We start from the raw sequence: 21,429 nt of genomic DNA, 5'->3' as shown, positions 1-21,429 counted from the left end.
GCTTAGTCCAGGGTTGTCTGGGAATATTTTTAAAGTGCAGAATTCATTGGCGAGATAAACGCATAGTCCAAAGACTATTTTTGTAGTTCACTCGATAAAAAAATGGAATGAATTTGTGAATGTCTCAGAAATTGAGGAGTATTGCTATTGAAACACATCAAGATTCATCTATCGTTTTTACCATTAGTAATTATTAGTATTAACTTGAGAACTTCCGAATAGACAAAGATTCCAATAGAAAAAATAACCGTCTAATTATAGTGATTTTTCCCCAACATGGGTATGGCGCATATATAAAATGGTACTGAGAGTCTCAGAATGTATCCATTTAAAGTCAATTTTCACATTACTTTCATATTAAGTACGTATATTTTTCTTAGTATCATTGTAGAGAGAGAAAAAAAATGTTTAAGTAGTACTAATACCACAATAATGTAATAATAATAATAATAACGCATACCAATTTGAAAAGCGCCGTGTGGATTTGATATTTCGAACAATCGCATACATAATCACTAATTTAACAATAATATTAATGACACCCTGCCGTCTAAATTTAACTCCGTTTCGTCTCAATAATCATGCATGGTTTTAAAATCGTGGTTAAATTATCTCTCATCATTTACTCGTCTACCTACATATCACCAACTCTCATCCAACTGTTAAAACATCATGTATGAAAATATTTGCCTCCAAAATACTTATCTGGGGGCTAAATAATTTCGACAAATCACTCATAATTCAAATTGGTTTAGAAATAAGTCACTATAAAATATGCATCAGGTTTCACATGTCATCATAAATATACACAAACTGGAAACCTATTTGTTGAGCGTATTAAAATGGACTCAATTAACTTCGTTCCATTAATATCGAATCAAACTCTCCAACCACAATATCAGACCTATAGGCTATAGCTAAAATTCAAGAATCGAGTGTGTGAAACAGAAAAATTGCCAATGTTATCAAAGTGTGCTTGAAAAGTGTATTATCAATGAATGTAACATAACTGGTATTGAATATGTTATTTGCATAGCTGACAATGCCCACCTTTGAAGGAGGAAGTCCAGAAAGCAATAATCTCTCCTTCGAGCAACAACAATAGCACGCCGAGACGATCAGATTCGCAGACTATCATCCAAAGACAACTAACTTAACATAGATTGTCATTTCCTGTATTAACAATATCACCATTCCTCCTGAAGAAGTATATGAAAAATCATAATTGAAAGAGAAAATAAGATCGACAGATAGATATTGAACTGCAGTGCCTTTCTTTTCTTTCTTATTTCACAAATAGTTCCGAGTACATGAGCATCATATTTATATACAAAGAATGAGAACAATTCAGAATACTAACAAACTCAGATACTTAAGCACACAAATCTCAACAGTAGACATTTAAGCAGATAAATCTCAACGGCAAATATTATCTTCTTTCAGCTGAGGTGAATCACTCCTTTGGTCCATATCAGATTTAATACATGCCATGTTGCACGTTTGGCATTGCAGCTCATTTACGCCATCATCAGATTGATCGATCCTTCTAACACGCCCTCTCAATTCAAGCGACGACTGAGAGCACACGCCTAGCTTATTCCTCAGTCTTGAGAAGAATTGAAGAGTCAATGGCTTTGTAAGAATATCAGCTACCTAATCAGCCGAAGGAACATGTCGGAGACCTAATTTCTTTTCCAACACTTTATCTCTAATGAAATGCACATCGAGTTCGATGTGTTTCGTTCTCGCATGAAGAACGGGATTGGAGGCAATTGCAATAGCACTTAAATTATCCACCCATGCGACAGGAACCCTTGGTTCCTTGACTTCCAGCTCACTCAAAAGAAATTGTATCCAAGTAACTTCTGCCGCTACATGAGCCAAGCTCCTATACTCTGCTTCAGTGCTCGATCTAGACACAACTGATTGTTTCTTGGCACACCAAGAAATCAAGTTCGATCCAAAGTATGTGCAGTATCCCGTCGTTGAACACCGATCGTCCAAGTCCGAGGCCCAATCAGAGTCGCTGAAGGCAGTTATAGAGCCATCAGAGGGACGAAGATGAAGGCCATAATCTGCAGTACCTGCAAGGTATCGCAATATTCTCTTCACTGCTTTCCAGTGAGAGTCGAGAGGATTGGCCATATATTGGCTAACCTTATTTACTGCAAATGATATATCCGGCCTCATGATGATTGCATATTGCAAACCTCCCACCATGCTCCTGTACAGAGTACCATCTATCGTTGGGCTGCCTACCACCTTGCTCAACTCACAGCTAGAGACCATGGGTGTAGGACATCCTCTAGTATCTTCCATCTTAGCTTTCTTTAAAAGATCCTTGATGTAATTGGCTTGGCATAAGTGCAGACCTTGCTTGGTGCGAGTGACTTCGATACCAAGAAATTGTCTCACCTCCCCGAGGTCTTTTAAAGAGAAGTGAGAACCAACTGATTGATCACACGATGAATACCAGAAGTGGAGTTGCCTGTGACGAGCATGTCGTCCACATATATAAGCAGATATATTACCTCATTTCCTTTGATCCTAAAGAAGAGAGATGGATCGGCTTTAGACTGCTTGAATTCAAGAGATAGGAGCACGGATAGCACAGTTAAGAACCACGATCTCGACGCCTGTTTCAGGCCATAAATGACTTTATTTAACTTGCATACCAGTTGAGGAGAACCTTGCTCAAAACCAAGTGGCTGACGCATGTAAATTTCGTCAGTCAAGTCACCATGAAGGAAGGCATTATTGACGTCGAGGTGGGTGATGGACCAGCCTGCAGAAATGGCAAGACTTAAAATAATCCGAATTGTTTGAGGCTTTACAACTGGACTAAATGTGTCAGTAAAATCAAAGCCGGACTGTTGGGAGAACCCTTGAGCAACAAGTCGTGCTTTGTGTCGGGCAATACAACCATCTATATGTCGCTTGATTCTGAAAATCCAGGTACATCCCACAAGGTTTTTACCGGGCGGTAATGTAGTGAGCACCCATGTCTTATTCCTTAGAAGTGCAAGAAATTCCTCCAACATTGCCTGTTTCCAAACAGGAATAAGAAGAGCAATCAAGGCAGATTTAGGAATGAGAGAGGGAGAGACGGTGAGATTGAAAGATTTGGGTTTAAACACACCTGCTTCCCTCTAGTAATCATATGATGGATAGGTGGTGGAGTAGGAGCGGATGGGGGGGGTAGAAACAGGAGGATCAACAGAGTTGGAAGTGGGAGTTATAGTAGGAATAGACGATGTCTGAGATGGAGTGAGAGCAGGAGGACTAATAACTGAAGTAGGAGGAGGAGTAGGGATAATTGATGACTGAGATGTTGTAGTAGGAAGAGTATTTGATGTGGGAATTGCTGTAGGAGAAAGTGATATTGGGGATGATGGAGGATTTATGATGAGAGGAGGGGCAGAAGAGGCTGGAGTGGGTGAATGGTGACTAGAGTCAGCACGAAGAAAAGGGAATGAGTACTCATCAAAGGTGATATCACGTGTAATAATAACCTTTCCTGGTGGGAGTAAAGCCTTATAACCTTTGTGAGAGGTGCTATATCCAATGAATGTGGCAGGTTCAGATCTGTATTGCAATTTGTGTTTGTTATATGGCCTAGTGAGAGGATAGCAAAGACATCCAAATGCTTTGAGAGAGTGGTAATCAGGAGGGGTCTTGAATAGCTTAGCAAAAGGTGATTGAAGCTGAATGGCTTTGGAAGGAAGGCGGTTCGAGATATATGTGGATGAGATGAAGGCGTCATCCCAGAATTTTGTCGGCAAACCACCTTGAGCCAACAAAGCAAGACCCATTTCATCAATATTTCTATGCTTTCTCTCAGCCAAGCCATTTTGCTGAGGAGTATAAGGACATGAGATTCTGTGTAGAATTCCAGTGTCTTGCAAAAAACCAGATATCCCTTGGTATTCACCTCCCCAATCAGATTGCAACATTTTAATTTTGCAAGAAAGCTGATTTTCCACCATGGATTTGAATGCTTTAAACACATTAAGAACATCACTTTTGTGCTTCAATAGATAAATCCAAGTGTATCTGCTGTAATGGTCAACAAATGATACATAATAGGAGTATCCATTCCTTGATACAACAGGAGATGGCCCCCAAAGATCACTATGAACTAGCTGTAGAGGAGCAGTATATTGAGTAGAGGAGAGAGTATAAGGCAATCTGTGAGCTTTTGAAACAGAACATGGATGACAAAGAGAAGAAGATTTCATTGATTCAAAGGGTATTTTACAATCAACAAGAACCTTTTTAACTATGTCAAATGAAGCATGACCTAATCTTTTGTGCCACAAGGCAATGCTAGGAACAACAGTGCTAGAAAGAGAAACAACATCAGATGGTAGTGAGGCAGAACACACAGTTGAAGAAGTGATCTTTTTATTGAAAGCAGTAATGGTGGAAGAACTTGAGCTCTTGGTTGAGGAGTTTTGTAGTAGGAAACGATAGAGGCCTTGATCAAGGGAACCCTTAAGGATTATTTCCTTGGTGACTTGATCCTTGACAAAACAAAAGTTATGATGAAATTCAAAGAAAACACCATTATCTTTAGCAAACTGAGAGACGCTAAGAAGATTTTTAGTGACAGATGGAACATGGAGAAGATTCCTAAGAAAGAGAGGTCTAGACTGAGATGATGGAGAGGATTTAACTTCAGAATCACCAACATGAGAAATTTTAACACCTAAGCCATTACCAAGGTGAAGCAATTTACCTCCAGTATACTCAGTGTTGATGCTGAGATTGTTGAGGTCATTGGAGACATGATTAGTAGCTCCTGAATCCGGGTACCAAGAAGTGGGGTGAGGTGCCTCAAAGCTATATTCTGGTTGAGATCTGGAGAATGGAGGAGCTTGAGGTATTCTTGCTTGAGCAACATATGCAGAGAGATTGGAGCTAGATCCTGAGTTGAAGGCTTGAGAATATTGCTGCTGCCTGCCATTGTTGGAATTTTGAGGAGTATTTTGCTCATAGCGATACCAGCATTTGTCAGCAGCGTGTCCCGGCTTTTGACAAAGTTGACACACCAATTTGTTCCCATAACCTCTGCCACCTCTTCCTCTAAACGATCTTCCACCCCGGCCCTCAAATTTGTAGCCTTTCCCATGCTGAGAACTTCCATCCTTCCTTGAATATGGAGTATGAGCAATGGCGGATCCAAAAACCAAATATCGTGGGGTCGGACTAGAAAATAAATATTTAAATTAATTATTTTTATAAATATATGTAGTATTAATATAAATAATTAATGCAGAGTCATGGGTTATTTCTTTTTGGGATGTCCCACTATAAGTGGGTCATTTCTCTTTTTAACAAAAAAATTCTCACTCTTACTCTATTCTTCACCTACTTTATTCTCTCTTTTCTTCTATATTTTTCTGTCTCTCATATTTTACTCTCTCTATTTTAATTATTTAAATATCAATTTCTTAAATCTCGTGTACAAAAGAAGTGCTTCCTTTATCTTGGGACGGAGGGAGTACAATTTTTTCTGTAACATCCCAAATTTTGAAAATTTAATTTGAATATGAAGAATAAGGTTGAAATCTACATTATAAAATTAAAAAATATGAAATTAGGAAATATTAACTTTATATTCATTAAAGTACTATGTGCTTATTTTAAATAAGTTTGATTTAGTGATAAGTAAGAAATATATTTAACCTTAATTGAAATTATTTGACGAGAATTTATTTGAAATGAAATTCTAATAAGGTTAAATATATTTCAAAGAAAGAAAGAAATTTTCACAACCTTTTAACAGTTAGATACACCATAATTCTAATAATTATTACTCCACAGAGAAAGAGAGAAATTTTCACAACCCATTTAATCTACGGAGTACTCCATTAACTTTAGTTAAATTTTATTTAAATCATTTTTATTAACTTTGCAAATATTGGGAAAAGGAATGACGATAGAAATACTTTTCATATTCTGCATTTTCATTCTCTCTCCTCGTCTTCCCCCACAGCGCCAAACCAGGCCAGTTTCATCTCTCTCTTTCTGAAAATAAGCTGTCTCCCCTACCGCGAGGCCGCCGCTGGATTCCGGCGTCATCTCACCCTACGTTGGTGGGGTCGAAGATGCGAACGCTGTGGGTCGGAGGCCGATGAATAGAGCTTTCCGGCGGCACTCCGGGAAGGGTGGTGGGGTCGGCCGACCCCACTCGACCCCACCTGGATCCGCCGATGAGTATGAGACAGATTGAGAGAAGGTTGGGATCCTTCAAGGGTTACAGCTGAATTCTTTTGAGATTCAATACGCGATTCAAAACTCAACAATAGCGAACTCAACTCTTGAACAGACCAAGGCTCCGTTCTTGATGTGACAGAAACCATTATAGAATCATATTCGGATCCTAATCCGCCCAGGATGTATAAAATTTGGTCATCCTCTGTAACTTTGCATCCTGCCGCGCCAAGCAAATCACAACAGGACTTTACTTTGCTGAGAAAATCGGTCATTGGCAAGGAGTCTTTCTTGATTGTCTGTAATTGGAGTTTGTGCTGCATGATTTTTGCTCTGGACTGGCTAGCAAAATTGGTCTCCAAGGCTTTCCAAATATCCTTCGTGGTTCCCAGTCCAACAACTAGGATCATTGCACTTTCAGAGAGTGACGATTGAATCCACGAGGACAGAAGTTGATCTTGACGATTCCATGTTACGAAATCCGGGTTTATGACCCTTTGTGTTGATCCTCGAGTAGTTATCAACTTAGATGGAGCTTGTTCATCTCCAGTGAGAAAGGATTCAAGACCGTATCCTCTCACTGCCGCCAAGATTTGTTGTCTCCATATGAGAAAATTTCCTTCACCTAGCTTTACGGACACCGGGTGATTTTGCGGAAGCACCGTCACTGAGGACGAAGAGTGGGAAATAGTGGTGTTTATGTGGTCAGTTTCAGTATCTGAGCTATCTGAATCTGCCATGTTTATTTAAAGCAAAATAAGGAATAGAAGAATAAAAGAGGTAGGAGAGACAGGCCCTTAAAAGCCTGCTCTGATACCATGAAGAAGTATATGAAAAATCATAATTGAAAGAGAAAATAAGATCGACAGATAGATATTGAACTGCAGTGCCTTTCTTTTCTTTCTTATTTCACAAATAGTTCCGAGTACATGAGCATCATATTTATATACAAAGAATGAGAACAATTCAGAATACTAACAAACTCAGATACTTAAGCACACAAATCTCAACAGTAGACATTTAAGCAAATAAATCTCAACGGCAAATATTATCTTCTTTCAGCTGAGGTGAATCACTCCTTTGGTCCAGATCAGATTTAATACATGCCATGTTGCACGTTTGGCATTGCAGCTCATTTACACCATCATCAGATTGATCGATCCTTCTAACACCTCCAACCTAGATGAGTTGCAAGATGTTGACAGAATAGGTTCATAGATCTTGTGGAGGTTGCAGGTGAAACGGCTGGCCAAGCTTGTGCAGTCTGAAGACTCTAAACACACCAATGGTGGGGCCATCATGCATACACGTCTGGTGTCACAAATATCTTCACAAGAAAGTTTTCGTCTTACTCTGGTGCAATCAGTCAGGAAGTTGATGTGGATGGATCTTTTGAAGTATACATGATCGGGTCTGTTTTATTGCATCAAAACAGAGAAGCAAATTTCCCTCGAGATGTGTAAGTCATTCCATAAAACTTGGACGGTTTCTCTGGAGCTGCTTCAGTACCTGCTGAATGAGATACTTGTCCATCTCCCTGTCCAATGCATGGTGAATAGAGAACATGTCGTATTCAACATCGTCGTATAAATGGGCAACCAAGCGATCAATGGTGTCTAGATCTCTGCGCAATACAAAAGCACTTCTTGATGCCTTATCAAGCAGAACAATGTCACCCTTTTCTTTCTTAATCATATTAGAAGGGAAAAGAGCGAAACAAATGGGGCTCCCAGCAAGGGCAACTAGCGCATTGGTAGCCCTTGACCTTGGCTTTACTGGATGATGATTAAGCTCGTGAGTGAGCTGGGAGAAGCGCTGGCGCATATCATCAAAGTTCTGTGAAGCATTAGAGATGAAGGGATTTTCAAGACGGTCAAACTGGAGAAAGACATTATATGCCAAGTTGCTCTGGGAATCAGAGAGTAAATATGAGTCAGAATCAAACTCCAGGAGAAGGTTATTAACAAGATCATGTATAGGAGCATATGCGAGGCGAGCCTGGTGGACTTTCTGGTAGAGAAGGATGCATAAACGAAAAGTTTGCTCACTATGATCAAAGTACGTAGCAACAATATCAGTAAGTGGGCTGGTGCTAATTAAGGAAAGTGTCTCTTGAACACACTCACGGCTTGGTTGAAGAACCTGTTCCAACAACTTGTCTCCCTTAATGCCGTCCAAATGTCCACTATCTACAATTTGGTCAAAAGATCTGTCTTGGTCAAAGGTACTCCGAATCTCACCATAAGAACTTGTAAGAGTGTATTCTCGAGTAAGGTCAATAGTTTGAAAGGTGCGGGCACTTGACCTAGGGGTATTCTCAACGGAATCACCTGAATTGTGATTTAAACAGTCAGATGATAATAGTATAACTTTAGGAATGAAACAAGGACAATGTATCAGGCCAGATTTTAGAAAAAAAGGAAAAGTGATTTCAGTGGTACTGACAACCCTATTGAATGGTCCTCCTTGAGTTGGTCAGTTGGTTGGAGGGTTAAGGGATATGGAGTATTTTTCATGATCTTCTAATTTTGGTCTGATAATTCTGATTTTTTCGCATCTTTTGTATATGTCTTAATGTCTTCACGATGAACTGGGGTTGAACAATTCTCTCTATTTGACGCTTTAAATTTTCCAGATTCATAGGATTTGGAGAGAGTTATGAGAGTTTACCTTGTGGTGGCAGTGTCTTCAAACAAGACAGCATTGAAACCAACTAAATGTTGTTGAATGACTAGCATCTCCAAAATCATCTCGTACCAAAGAAAGTTAATTGTAGCCTCTATCTGAAGAGAAGTGACTTCCAAAATACTCTTGTTCTAGATGCAGAGCAAAGAAACTTAAGATGGCAAACTGATCGCTCCAATGGAAACTCAACCCAATCAGCAAGTTATGTACTTTCTTTGCTCTGATAGATTTTTGAATAAAGAGGGAAAAATTAGAAATAGATTAAACTAATCACATTCAAGTATCTCCCAATCATTTCTTTTAAACATAGAAAATAATCCCTCTGTCCCATTAAAAATGCAACGTTTTCCTTTTTTGATTGTCTCATTAAAAATGAAACGTTTCCTTAAATGGAAACAACTCTATCTCTACTTTTTCATCTCTCTTACTTTAATCTCTCTTCATTAACTCACAAAACAACACTACATAAAATCTCGTGCCGATTCTCAAATGTTGCATTTTAAGTGGGACGGAGGGAGTACTATGAAAGTGTTCTGTCGAAAAAGAACATATTCAAACCCAACACACAAAATTGAGTTAACAGGAAGCACCAATTGCTGAGGCCACTCTTCTTCAGCTATCTGGTATCAACTATTGAGTTTGAAGCTGTAATTATCTAAATCTAATGCCACTAACCCTAGCCAATCAATCAGGTGAAATGTGTATTTAGGAGTGTAGGGTGATCAAAGAGAAGTCTTGTTCACAATTTGCACTGAACAAAAGCAGTAAACTCCAAAGCTTTCCTTCATCCAATGACCTTTATGTTCCTAATTCAACTGAATTAGATTATTTCTCCAACTTCCTAAGCAGATAATGGCAAGTGAATCGCGAATCGCGAATCAACTCACCAATTGTTACTCAATGCACAACAATACCCTTAAGGGGGTGTTCACTCTTGAAGATTAGCCTGCATATAGTAAAATAGGATAAGCAAATCTATTGGTTAATACTCTCTACTGGCTTGAATCATTATCCAATGGGGAAAGTAAGGGCTGCATAATACTCAAGCAACTATTTTATCAATTCTAAATAATAATGTAACCACCCCTAGGTACATCTAACACATTATCAAATCTTTTTATTTCATAGATCCACAAACGTTCCAGGAATCATACACCTTACACAATCTAAATAGAGTTAGAAAAACAAATACTACCAGAAAAGAAACAGCGCAAAAGTTTATGCACAATCCAAATGAGAAAAGAAAGCAATCAAATTACGACATAAATTTCTGCTAAAGTAGCTCAAATAGCGTCGAGGTAGCGATCGGCAACACAACCGAATCCAAATAATCTAATTTTCAGCGAGACGGTGAAATCATAAGCGCATAGAGTAAATGAAGTGAGGAAAATACCAAAAAGAGCAGATTTCTGAGTTTAATCTTCGAAGCAAGCAGTACAAGGCCAAGGCTAGCTGCTTTGCCGTCGAAAATGGCAATATTACAATCACGATTTGCGGTGTTTTATCATTTCTGCTTCCAATTTCTAGTGTGCAGAAGCTATTTTTCCATAATGTTTACTCCTCTGCTTAATAGATGCCCTATTTTTTTAAATTAGTAATAGAGGCGTTTTTCCATTTTCGTTTGTTCCATAGTAATAGAGTCATTTTTTTTTATAGTAAAATTCAACACATTTTTCCACACCTACTTTACCCTCTCTTACTTTTTTCTCTCTTCATCTCTCTACCTTTTTCATTTTCCACTTTATTCTCTCTTTACTTAACCCACCTAACACAATTTTTCTTAATCTCCGTGCCGAAAAGTTTTGCCAACATTACTATGGAACTTAGGGAGTAGTACTTAGTAATTACTACTACTTGATTTTATAATATTAATAGCCAACGAGATTAAATTGTTCTAAAATTCTTCTAAAAATATGAGTACATGAGATTAAATTAATATAAAATTCTTCTAACAATTGATTCAGTTACTGAAGATTAAATTGATTTGGATTATTTATAACTAATATTATTACAATATTACTTCCCTCGTCTCATAAGAATAGACACTCTTTCCTTTTCAGTCCACCTCACAAAATTATGCTCTTTCTAATTTTGCAAACTTTTTCCTCTTATTTTATCAATCTTGCATTAAAACTCGTGTCGAACCCAAAGTACATATTCTTTGGGGACGAAAGAAGTATTAAATAGAGATTATACTATTATTTCGGAAGACTAAATTAAATTAATCGTACATATTATTCTGAGATTAAAAGTATCAATTATATTTAACTCAACCAAATAAATATTCATTGTTCACCATAATAATCTCATTTATGAATGACATAAATTTTAATAGAAAATGAAAAACGTTTAAAAGGGACAAAAATGGATAAAATAAAAGAGATGGAAAATATAATAAGAAGGTTTTCATACAAAAAAGTTATACTCCTTTCGCCTTTGAAAAATATGCATTATTTTCTTATTAGTCCGCACTTGAAAAATATGAACTTTTTAAATTTTGGAATAAGTAAACAACACATTACCTCTACACATCATTTTATTTACAATTTATATCATTAAACTACATTACTAATAATGTGAAGTCGATATATCTCTCTTACTTTACTAGTTATACATTAAAATTTGTGTCGAACCAAATGTTTATACTTTTCAGATGCGGAGTACTAATTTTGCTATGCAAACGAAAATAAATACTAATAATGTATGAACTACTCCCTCCATCCCATATAAAACTCTTATTTCACTTTTACAATAAATGGTAAATAAATGGCAAGTAGACTTCATATTCAACTAATACTATGTGAGTCTCATATTCAACTAACTTTTTCAACCCACTTTTCTTTACATTTATTAAATAAGACTCTTGTTGTGGGACGGAGGAAGTATTTCTTTATTAGTCTGTCCCCAAAAAGTATAAATATTTGGTTTGACACAGATTTTAATGTATAATTAGTAAAGTAAAAGAGAGAGAAATAATAGTCTAAGTAGTGTTAGATTGTTCTATAGTGTGATAGATTGTCGGGGATGAGGATTCAAGGTTGAATCCAACTTATAGGGTTAGGGCATCCTTAATCCCGGCCCGGATTTAGGCTCCAAGTCACCTCCACGTTATCATTCCTCAAATTTTGAGGCTCAGGCTACAACTTTTCTAACCCTGCATGTCTCATCCAGGCTCCAACTATTAAAATTGCACTATTTACAACTCCAACCTATTTTACTTGTAAAAATTGAAAGCGTTGAACAATTATAACACGAAAAATGCATTTTTAATTCGAAAATTATAAATTAAAAATTAAAAATTTTAAAAATTGAACAAAATAAGAAAATCAAAATGAGAGCTCCACTTCCAAATTTCCAACATATAATTATAAATTATATAAACTAAAAAAAATTAAAAATGAGAAAATCAAAATAGTCTTCACTTCCCAATGAAAATGAGAAATCAAAATAGTCTCCACTTCCCAACCTCTGCACGCATCTCTCCTCTTAATTTTTTCTTCAATTCTTCTTCTAGGATCTATATTTCAAATGCAAAAAATTAGAAATTGAGGTCTGGGTCTGGCCCGAACCCCTCCAACGCCGGGCGGGGACGCACCGGGGCATGGCCCCACATCCTCAACCCCGAGTTGGGCTGCAACAGGGTGCGGCCCGGGGACTCAACTACGGCACCAGGTGCGACCTGAGCCTCTTCTCGCTCCCCATTATCGCGCCAGGCCGCGGGCTGGGACCCAGGTGCGATCCGGCTTGCGGCATTTAGGATGGCCTAACAAGAGTAGCATATACTCGTCTTCATCAATTGTAAATGGAGTAGTATTCTGTAATCCGCAGAAACATGCATATAATCCTTTTGCTAATTAATTGTTGTTTAAGACATTTAATTTTGTGGATTTAATTAAGGTATTTTTTAAAATCGTTCAATGAGATACTTCCTCCATTCATCAATAAACATTTTATTTTTTCATATCCGTCCGTCCGTCCATAAATAAATATTCTATTTGATTTTCTCTTTAGGCAATGAACCTCACATTACACTAATTTTATCCACTCACATTTTACTACAAAATTAATATATAAAAGTAGGGTTGTCAAATCGGGTATCCGTGATCCGAAAATTTCGGGTAACTGATCCTGAAATTCCCATAATCTAGTACCCAATACCCAATCCGATTTCGATTCGGATACCCAAATACCCGACTCGGGTATCCAGTCTCGATTTCAATTTCAATTTTGAGGAAAGTTGGGCAGTAGAGGGCAGCAGCTGGGCAGTAAAGGAGAGCTCGTTGTGGCTGGCGCTGGGAGAGATGAGGGTTGGTGCTGTGAGAGGAGACGGCGCCGGCGGAGGAGGCACAAGCGAGAGAGTAGAAAAGGGGAGGGAGACGTGTCTGCTGTAACTCAGTAACTACCATTAACCAAATTACTTAATTACTTAAACTTTAAAAACAGAACTAATATAATAGCAATGATTGAAGAAATTTTAATATAAAGCGTAAAGTTTGGGTATTTCATATTTGAGTAAGAATATGCAAATTACAATTAACACACTATTTATTAATTTTTTTAAAAATCGGGTAATTTGGGTATACCCGATTGGATATCGGTTTATCCGATATTCGAAAATCTAAAATTCTCAATATCCAATCCCGATCCGATCCAATTATCCGATTTTTTCGGATCAGATATCGGGTATCCAATACCCGATATCTATTTTGACATGTCTATATAAAAGTATACGTATATTCTACTATATTCTACTGACCCTTTTTCACTCATAATATATTTCAATTTTGTAAAATCTGTGTCATACTATTAAATATGGACTTGCAATTGTGAACGGGAGTATTCATTAATATATCTCCAACGACATGTTATGACGAACTCTCAAAATGTTGCAACACAGTAAGACTGTAATTTGTAGTTGTACCATTACTGGGCTCAGCAGTTTTTTCATTTATTTTGGGCTCAGCAGTTTTTTCATTTATTTTGGGCTCAGCATTCACAAATTCACAATTATACAAACTACCGGTCCCGATTGCGATTCGTCCAAGTCGAACCGGAACAAATCAATATACTGAAGCCGTGGGCCATTTTGAAATAAACAAATAAGACAGGGCCTCATTGCTAAACCCTAACTAAATCCCCTTTATATATAAATCAATCAATCGCAAATCGTCTCCTCAAAGCGCAAACCCTAACAGCACAGCACTCCACTCTCTCATCTCCACGCCGCGCCACAGCAACCGCCGCCATGGGTCGCGTTCGCACTAAAACCGTGAAGAAATCATCCAGGCAGGTCATCGAGCGCTACTACGCCAAGATGACGCTCGATTTCCACACCAACAAGAAGATTCTGGAAGAGGTCGCCATCATCCCCTCGAAGCGCCTCCGCAACAAAATCGCTGGCTTCTCAACCCATCTGATGAAGCGGATCCAGAAGGGGCCGGTGCGCGGCATCTCGCTCAAGCTGCAGGAGGAGGAAAGGGAGCGCCGTATGGACTTTGTTCCCGACGAGTCGGCGATCAAGGTTGACCGCATTGAGGTCGACCAGGAGACTGTCGATTTGCTGGAGTCGCTTGGAATGAAGGATCTCCCAGGGGTCGTCCTCAGAGAGGAGGATGGGGCTATTGGTGGCGCGCCGCAAGTCAGCTACGGCCGCGGAGGTGGTGCCAGGCGTTATTGAAGAAGCTTTTTAGGTTAAATTTATGGTTTATGTTTTTGGTCATCTCTGGTTTGGATAATTGATACTCCTTGTTTGTTCTTGTTTTGAAACGGTCTCATCTGTTGCTTTTGAGAGATGATTATGATTATTTGATGTTTGTTAGGTGAACTTAAATCTTCCTAATATGAATTTTGATATTACTATATGGTTGATATAGTCTTGATTTTCATTATTGATTGCTACTGCTGAAATTGTCTATCTTGTTTACTTGTTACTATTCCTAGATCATGCTCTTTTAGGTTGCATTATACATATCATGAAATTTGTTTTGCCCTCCCAATTATATTTTATAAATTTTGTATCTTGGCCACTTATTTTCTAGGCTGTGCCTTTTTGGGCTGCATCGTCCCAATCACATTTTAAAGCCCTAGCCAGTAATTTAATCACATTGATCCTTTTAATCTTAGTTGCAATATTTCATGGTTGCAATTCATGACTTTTGTAACATTGTTATAGGAGTAGTATTCAATTTATGCTTACTGCTCCATGAGCATTTTGGTTATCTGATAAGCATTTGTTGAACTTCGGTTTATGATGCCACAGATTGTCATGTCTTCGTTTGTATGGATTTTGTAGTATGAGCCTTTTCAAGATAGTATTATCCAACAGTTTAGTTTATGAATCACTTTTATTCAATTAATGCCTATTGCTTTTGAATCATAAGTTTTTTTTTTGGGGGGCAGTTTTGTTCTCTGATAAGCATTTGTTAAAAACTTTAGCTTGGTTTATGATGCAACAGATTCTTATGTCATCGTTTGAATGGATTTTATTGTATGAACCTTTTCAAATTAGTAGTACTAGTATTTCCCAACTGTTTAGTAGCACTTTAGTTTGTGAATCGCTTTTGTTTATGTTTCACTTTCTGAATTTTTATTTGATTCTTATACCGCTTAAAACATAATTGTGATTTGGTAGGCCTTTCTATAGTGAATGTATGTCTGCTAGTACAGTGTTTATATTGTTAATTTTATTCGTAAATATAAAATTAACTCATTATTAGCCATGTTAATGTTAAGGAAAGTTTTGTACTATTAATATTGAGCGTGAATTATAAATAGGTTTCTAGCCAAACCCAGAATTTCTTACAAATACTGATTGCTGAAAATTTGTTGCCCAAAGCTAAACGATAAAGCAATGTGAACTCGACCCGTACAAAAGTGAACAATTAAATTACATGAAGATACTCGTACTCTATACGTGAATTGATCTAGTACAGCATAACATTTTGCACACTGGGAGGCCTTGAGCAGAACAAGGATATAAGTTTTGGCATCTAAGAAAAATACGTGATGAGGCTCAACATGCCAATGTTCAAGGTCATATTTGTGCATAAGATTTATTCGCTTGAATTTGCAAGTCCGACCATATTAAGCATATGACGATCCTCCTTAAACCTGTCGAGCACTGTGCCTTTAAGACCTTCAGGCCTATCATCTCCTGCCGCTGGAACAACACCCCAGCATTCAATCGTCTCTGGATATATTCGGGTGGTCTTGGACAATGATGGGCTTCCAAATGTAGTGCACTCAAAGGTGTGGCCCTGATCAAAATTTGCTGATACGAACAAGCCTAGATGGTTTATTTTGCCTCCAAAACCAATGCCATTAGGAATGCTCTCTGAACTAAAACCTACAGCGCACTGCAAAAACAAGAAATTTTGTAATGTGATCACCATTGAATGATTGAATGCCTCACATAGTTTTGATACATAGGGATTAAGGGAGATATGGTCTATTGAATGACTCACATAATTTTGTAATGTGATCACCATTGAATGATTGAATGCCTCACATAGTTTTGATACATAGGGACTAAAAACAAGAAGTTTCTTTTGATTCTAGAAAAGGAAGATATGGTCTATTCTGCCATGTTTAAGAACTACTATAAGTAAAGATATGATAACTTTGGAAGCTGTGAGTTGAAATACTGAGGATGTGAGTAATGACATACAATGTACCCTATGTTGAATATCTATTTAACTGATTCATTGCAGAGAACTCAAATACTTACCCATTGTATATTATGGTTGGCTCCAGTTGGCCGGAAACTTGCTGCTTTTGGGTATAATTGAAAAATGAAAGACTTCATATCCCCATAGAAGTCAGGATGTCTTTCCCATGGCTGAGAAGCATAGCCTCCATAGATGCAACCTTCTTTATCTTTGATGACCAATACTGTAGGTGCTTTTCTGCAGATTAAATTGAACAGTCACAATTCCATCCCTATTCAAAGATAGAAGTGGCAACCTAGAAACTGACACAGAAATACACAGATTTTGGCCACCACCCTCCTCAAAATTACAATGATACAAAAGCAAACATATGCCTTTCGGCTAATTACATCAAGTCATGGGCTCAGCCACTCAGATATGCATGCGTGTGGAAATATTTTTTCTCAATACAAAACCTAATTGGATGAGTCAGTGCCACAGACAGTTGATGTCCTTATTGCATGTAAATCTATGCTTATCCTCTGTGACCGGTAACAAAGCATTAGAACACAATTAAAAATATGATGTCATAAGCAAGCTACTCACATCATATGGCCCAAAAATGTGTTGAAACTTTGTCCATGAACGCCACTGTGATATAGAAGTTTCCACTCCTCTAAATCATGATGGGAGAGTGCTCCACCAATATGCCAAGCATATTCCTTTGTTAACAAGATTTGACCACGATCAATATTGTCTGGAATAAGAAACTTTGGTATCTGAGTACCTGCAAAAACGAGATATGAGTTTCTGGCAGCAACTGCGTTTAAATTGGTCTTCAGTTAGACTCACTACTCAATTTTCATGCGGTATTTTCATGGAGGTATAACTTTTTCACATGCAAATGGACAAGACTCGAATGCTATGAGGAAAAATAGCAATTGCGGTAAATTTTGATATATTATTACACAGAGTTGTACCCTCATCAAAGAAGGCGTGCAGAGAGAGAGAGAGATAACTAGAAACCTGAATCAGATGGCTTTAACAAACTGCCCAGATATTTCCTGACTGCTGGAACATGGGCACACCATTTCTGGAAATCTTCGAGGGACATGCTATCACTAGTAAGATTTGCAGAATCAATGAAAGCCTCAATTTGCTTAAGCTCGGAGCCATCTTCATGAAAAAGGTTATTGAACATTGAAGTTAAGACGACTTCAAGATCAGATCTAGCAAAAACCAAGTATAGTAATATTAGACTGGAAAAATGGTTTATTTACATAAAGAACTCTATGGTAAGAAATGCCATTTGTTACCTTCCAACTATACCATCATCTGATACATCTAGTAGTTGGAAAATGAACTCTTCGATCTCCTGCTTAGTCCCCTTCTCATATGTCCCCTAAAGCATGAAGAAAGAATAAACTCACACCTATGTTCTACTCATTTTAATAGGTTGTTAAAACTAATAACTCACCACCCCCCCACATTCCACGTGCACACAGAAAGGGAAAAAAAGTAGAGGAAGGCGACAAGCTAATGCGGGGGTGCATTTTGTGGGTTCAAATGAAACTAAGTGCATTTTATTTGCTAAAAGACTTAAAAGGAGATTTAGTTTGTACCTAGGTTTTATTAACAAGGAAATAGAGGGAACATAAACTTAACTCCATCTGTGCCTGGGTTCGGTACTGCATGTCCTAAAGTTGGATGAGTCTTGTGTTCAGGTTGTAAGACTACAGTTATATTGGGATAACAAGAGGGATAGTGGTGAAGTGTCCTAAAAATTGTGCTACTACTTAAAGAAGTCAATTCTAGCAACTAGCACTGCAGCGTAAATGTATAACACCACTATATGAGCATCCACTCATCCATATCATCTTGTAGAGCTTGCCAATCAGATAATCATTCACAATATATGCTTGGTTGCACTTCATGAGATGATAAAATATAATCTGTCTCCGTCGGGCTTCATTTACATTGCACTAAGTCCTCTTTCTTTTTAAATTCTTCTTTGCTTCTTGTTCTCACATCAATATTTATCAAATCTCCCCTTATGGCGCTTGGTTCAAGTACTTAAACTGATCAAGTAATGGCTGAGGACAGAATCACTTCGGGAATCAGATTTAAAAAACAACAATTTTGATTCCGGGAACCCCCAATACCAAACAGCATTAATGAGAGTGATGACCTAATTTCCACTCCCCAATTTGAGTACCCAACCAGACTTCCCTAAATAGCATTGTCATTCTTATATAGTAGTACTAGTGAGTAACAAGGCAAAGTATCCTGTGCCCAAAGCTGGCGAAGTTCCTAACTATCCTTTGTACAAAGCTCTTAGAAAATGTGTAACATAATAGGCCAGAACAAAAATTTGAAGGACAATTAGTTCCCCTAAAGCTGCAAAATTACCTTAGCAATAACGAGGTCTTCATAAGTAAGCCTTTGATCCTTCCGTTTGTGTGTCACCAAATCGAAAATTCTATCCCCAAAAGGCCCATCGATGCCAATATACGCCTATATACATACATATGCAAGCTCATACTAGTAATCACCTGAAATATGCGTAGAAACGGAAGGAGAAACAGCACCTTGAAAACATCAGGAGAGACGTATTGTGCATTAGTTCCGGACTGAGCAGCAAGCGATGCGTGGAGCGATCTCAAATCTTCCAATCCCTTGGGAGTGAAAGCTCTGCAGATATGGAAAAAGCGTGGGCATAATTTGGAATTGCATATCTGGAAGTGATGAGTGATAGAAAACCTGGCAGCGGCGGAATAACGGGGATCGTCGGAGGATGATCCTGAGTTGCCCATTGCTCCACCGCGTTTTGGTATTTTCGTTTATACACTAATTACCAGAATACATATGTTCGTAAGAATATAAGATCAGATATGAAATTTTGCGATGACTATTTTTAAATTACATTTGACAAAATTGCATCAAAATACACAAATCAAATTCAATAATATTTTATTATTATCATTAAATAAATAAATTGCCATGGACGGGAGGAACTATAAGATTTGTTCATTACTTATTTTTTTGGTATATTACCTTGAATTTTGTAATGTAATGATTCCTTTCATGTAATACGGAGTGTCTGGATTTTGGTAATTTAGAAGTTGAGTTACTTTAGTACTATCAAATCGAGAAAGTCAGTAAGTATATTGTTTAAAAGTTTATGAGTTTATCGTTAAATGGATAATATAATGCAATGATGCAATAATGCTGACTGAAATTGTTTGCCAATAAAGATCTTTTATACACTTTATTAAGGAAATTGTGATTTTATAAAATGAGAAAAGAAATGGTTTAGCTGATTATCCCACTTTATAGAGAAAGACAATCTTATATTCGAATATAGAAGCCATATTATTGAGGCCTGAGGGTAATGTGTAATGACCTTTGGAGAGTGCAAGAGTTGGCAAACAAAATAGTTATACATGGCTTCCACCACCACAAATCATCAGAAAAGAGACACCTGTCCTTAATTAAAATCTTGAATATATTCTAGATCATAAGTAGGAGTATATAGTAAGATTGTTCATCGAATTTATAATTTAATTCAATTTCAATTTAAAATTTAGGGAAGTCATATCATGTAAATTTATGTTCATTTATTAATACAAAATCGGCCATATTTTCCTTTTTTATCTGGTAGGAGATCTTTGGTTATCCTCCTATTCTTATTATATGTGGTTCTGTGCTTTTGCAGAGATTAAAAACAACAATTATACGAAAATTAACCTTAATTAATGATGAAATGGGATTTGAAAGCAATTATGGGAATTGATAAAATACTCACGTCAATTAAATTAAAAAGACAGATTATATAAATAGGAATAAGATACTCCATATGCCAAGGCTATATCTCAGAACTCATTTTGGAAACATTTTATTCCATGCAATATATCTCAGCCACACCAAGAAAATTATACAAAACTTCTACTCTGCATAAGCCATTATGTTACTTTACAGCCTAAAAGATAGTACTTCAAATCAAACACTAGCAACTTCGCAAAACAAAGATGCAGAGTTTAATGCTCATAGAGTTGAACTTATGTATTTGACATTCACATAAATATGTGTAAAGCACCCAGCCCAATGTTCAAAAAGGTTTTAATAGCACATAAAACATCAACTTGACTATTAGAAGAACGCAATGAAAAGGATAGTAGGTAACTAGGCATTTTACATCAGATTGTCCTTATAACGACGTTGTTAACTGATTTTAATCTGAAACCAGAGGAGAATTACTATTCTGAACAAGAAAATGAAATACGAGTTTGAATGCCAAGTAGAAAGATGTGGATACCATCTATCTGAATATGCTTCCAATAGCATTTCTAGCACTTCCACATCAAGGTGCTTGCTTATGGGACTATGGGTAGTATGCGTTCCATGACTTCGTCTGCTTGGGGGTTTAGGGCCACCAAACAATGCCTCCTCACTCTTCACTTTTTGGCGATCAGCATAAGTGCAGTACTCCAACTCCTGGAATGGCATGTTAATGATTTTGATGAGATTGAAGTATTTGTAGGAAACACATGCCTGTCGTCAATGTCAGCCTCATCTTGCTCGTCCACCATAGAAACGGAAGAAGACTCAAGCTGTTCATCTAGTTTGTCCGTTAAATACATCTCTGCCATATCGTCATTGTCATCCACCAAATGCTCTAGCTCATCCCTCACCTGATAAACCATGCTATTTTTTGACAAAACTTTATTCTCGATCTCTCGTACTTTACTTTTGATTTCTTTCTCATATTCTATATCCAATTTAACATTTAAAGTTTTAAACATCAATTTCTTAAATTTTGTTCCATCTTTTTTTGGTCTTACTGTCTTTATGAGTGGTGTGAATCATTATTAGTGGCGGTAAC

At 37.3% G+C, this 21,429-nt stretch overlaps 4 protein-coding genes across 5 annotated transcripts; 1 reads left to right on the top strand and 3 right to left on the bottom strand.

The window, feature by feature from the left end:
* Positions 1-1,251: 1,251 nt before the first annotated feature.
* Positions 1,252-5,164, bottom strand: LOC148932299 (uncharacterized). The gene is made up of 2 exons (XM_089065722.1): positions 4,739-5,164; positions 1,252-4,523 (listed from the first exon to the last, which is right to left on the bottom strand). The coding sequence occupies exons 1-2, from the start codon at positions 5,144-5,146 to the stop codon at positions 3,150-3,152; spliced, it is 1,782 nt and encodes a 593-aa protein (XP_088921848.1). The 5' UTR covers positions 5,147-5,164; the 3' UTR covers positions 1,252-3,149.
* Positions 5,165-7,086: 1,922 nt separating this feature from the next.
* LOC125207693 (UPF0496 protein At3g19330-like) lies at positions 7,087-10,448 on the bottom strand. The gene is made up of 3 exons (XM_048107148.2): positions 10,295-10,448; positions 8,887-9,121; positions 7,087-8,546 (listed from the first exon to the last, which is right to left on the bottom strand). The coding sequence occupies exons 2-3, from the start codon at positions 8,918-8,920 to the stop codon at positions 7,681-7,683; spliced, it is 900 nt and encodes a 299-aa protein (XP_047963105.2). The 5' UTR covers positions 8,921-9,121; positions 10,295-10,448; the 3' UTR covers positions 7,087-7,680.
* Positions 10,449-14,065: 3,617 nt separating this feature from the next.
* LOC125202554 (small ribosomal subunit protein eS17-like) lies at positions 14,066-14,762 on the top strand. The gene has a single exon (XM_048100967.2). It carries the CDS (start codon positions 14,147-14,149, stop codon positions 14,576-14,578), a length of 432 nt encoding a protein of 143 aa, XP_047956924.1. The 5' UTR covers positions 14,066-14,146; the 3' UTR covers positions 14,579-14,762.
* Positions 14,763-15,737: 975 nt separating this feature from the next.
* Positions 15,738-19,643, bottom strand: LOC125216389 (TLD-domain containing nucleolar protein). Of its 2 annotated transcripts, XM_089065504.1 has the most exons (9): positions 19,602-19,643; positions 19,308-19,394; positions 19,136-19,238; positions 18,957-19,061; positions 17,864-17,949; positions 17,574-17,776; positions 17,154-17,334; positions 16,628-16,805; positions 15,738-16,256 (listed from the first exon to the last, which is right to left on the bottom strand). In XM_089065504.1, exons 2-9 carry the CDS (start codon positions 19,358-19,360, stop codon positions 15,954-15,956), a joined length of 1,212 nt encoding a protein of 403 aa, XP_088921630.1. In that variant the 5' UTR covers positions 19,361-19,394; positions 19,602-19,643; the 3' UTR covers positions 15,738-15,953. The 2 variants fall into 2 exon arrangements, with proteins under 2 accessions (XP_088921630.1, XP_047974076.1); XM_048118119.2 differs by lacking the exon at positions 19,602-19,643 and having other exon boundaries at positions 19,308-19,484.
* Positions 19,644-21,429: the final 1,786 nt, after the last annotated feature.

The sequence above is a fragment of the Salvia hispanica genome, chromosome 2, assembly GCF_029641045.1.
Source record: "Salvia hispanica isolate PSC_SH4W2 chromosome 2, Shi_PSC_v1, whole genome shotgun sequence".
Lineage (NCBI taxonomy): Eukaryota > Viridiplantae > Streptophyta > Magnoliopsida > Lamiales > Lamiaceae > Salvia > Salvia hispanica.
The sequence above is the reverse complement of the archived record's forward strand: the minus strand, read 5'-3'. Positions and strand labels throughout refer to the sequence as shown.

Coding starts and splice junctions, on each gene's coding strand:
- LOC125202554 (XM_048100967.2), top strand. CDS start 14,147: ATGGGTCGCGTTCGCACTAAAACCGTGAAGAAATCATCCAGGCAGGTC.
- LOC148932299 (XM_089065722.1), bottom strand. CDS start 5,146: ATGGAAGTTCTCAGCATGGGAAAGGCTACAAATTTGAGGGCCGGGGTG. Junction 4,524..4,738: donor CAACACTGAGTATACTGGAG/GTAAATTGCTTC, acceptor TGTTTTGTCAAG/GATCAAGTCACCAAGGAAAT.
- LOC125207693 (XM_048107148.2), bottom strand. CDS start 8,920: ATGCTGTCTTGTTTGAAGACACTGCCACCACAAG. Junction 8,547..8,886: donor GAAGACACTGCCACCACAAG/GTAAACTCTCAT, acceptor ATCACAATTCAG/GTGATTCCGTTGAGAATACC.
- LOC125216389 (XM_089065504.1), bottom strand. CDS start 19,360: ATGGGCAACTCAGGATCATCCTCCGACGATCCCCGTTATTCCGCCGCT. Junction 19,239..19,307: donor CGTTATTCCGCCGCTGCCAG/GTTTTCTATCAC, acceptor CCATATCTGCAG/AGCTTTCACTCCCAAGGGAT. Junction 17,335..17,573: donor GTTAAAGCCATCTGATTCAG/GTTTCTAGTTAT, acceptor TCGTTTTTGCAG/GTACTCAGATACCAAAGTTT.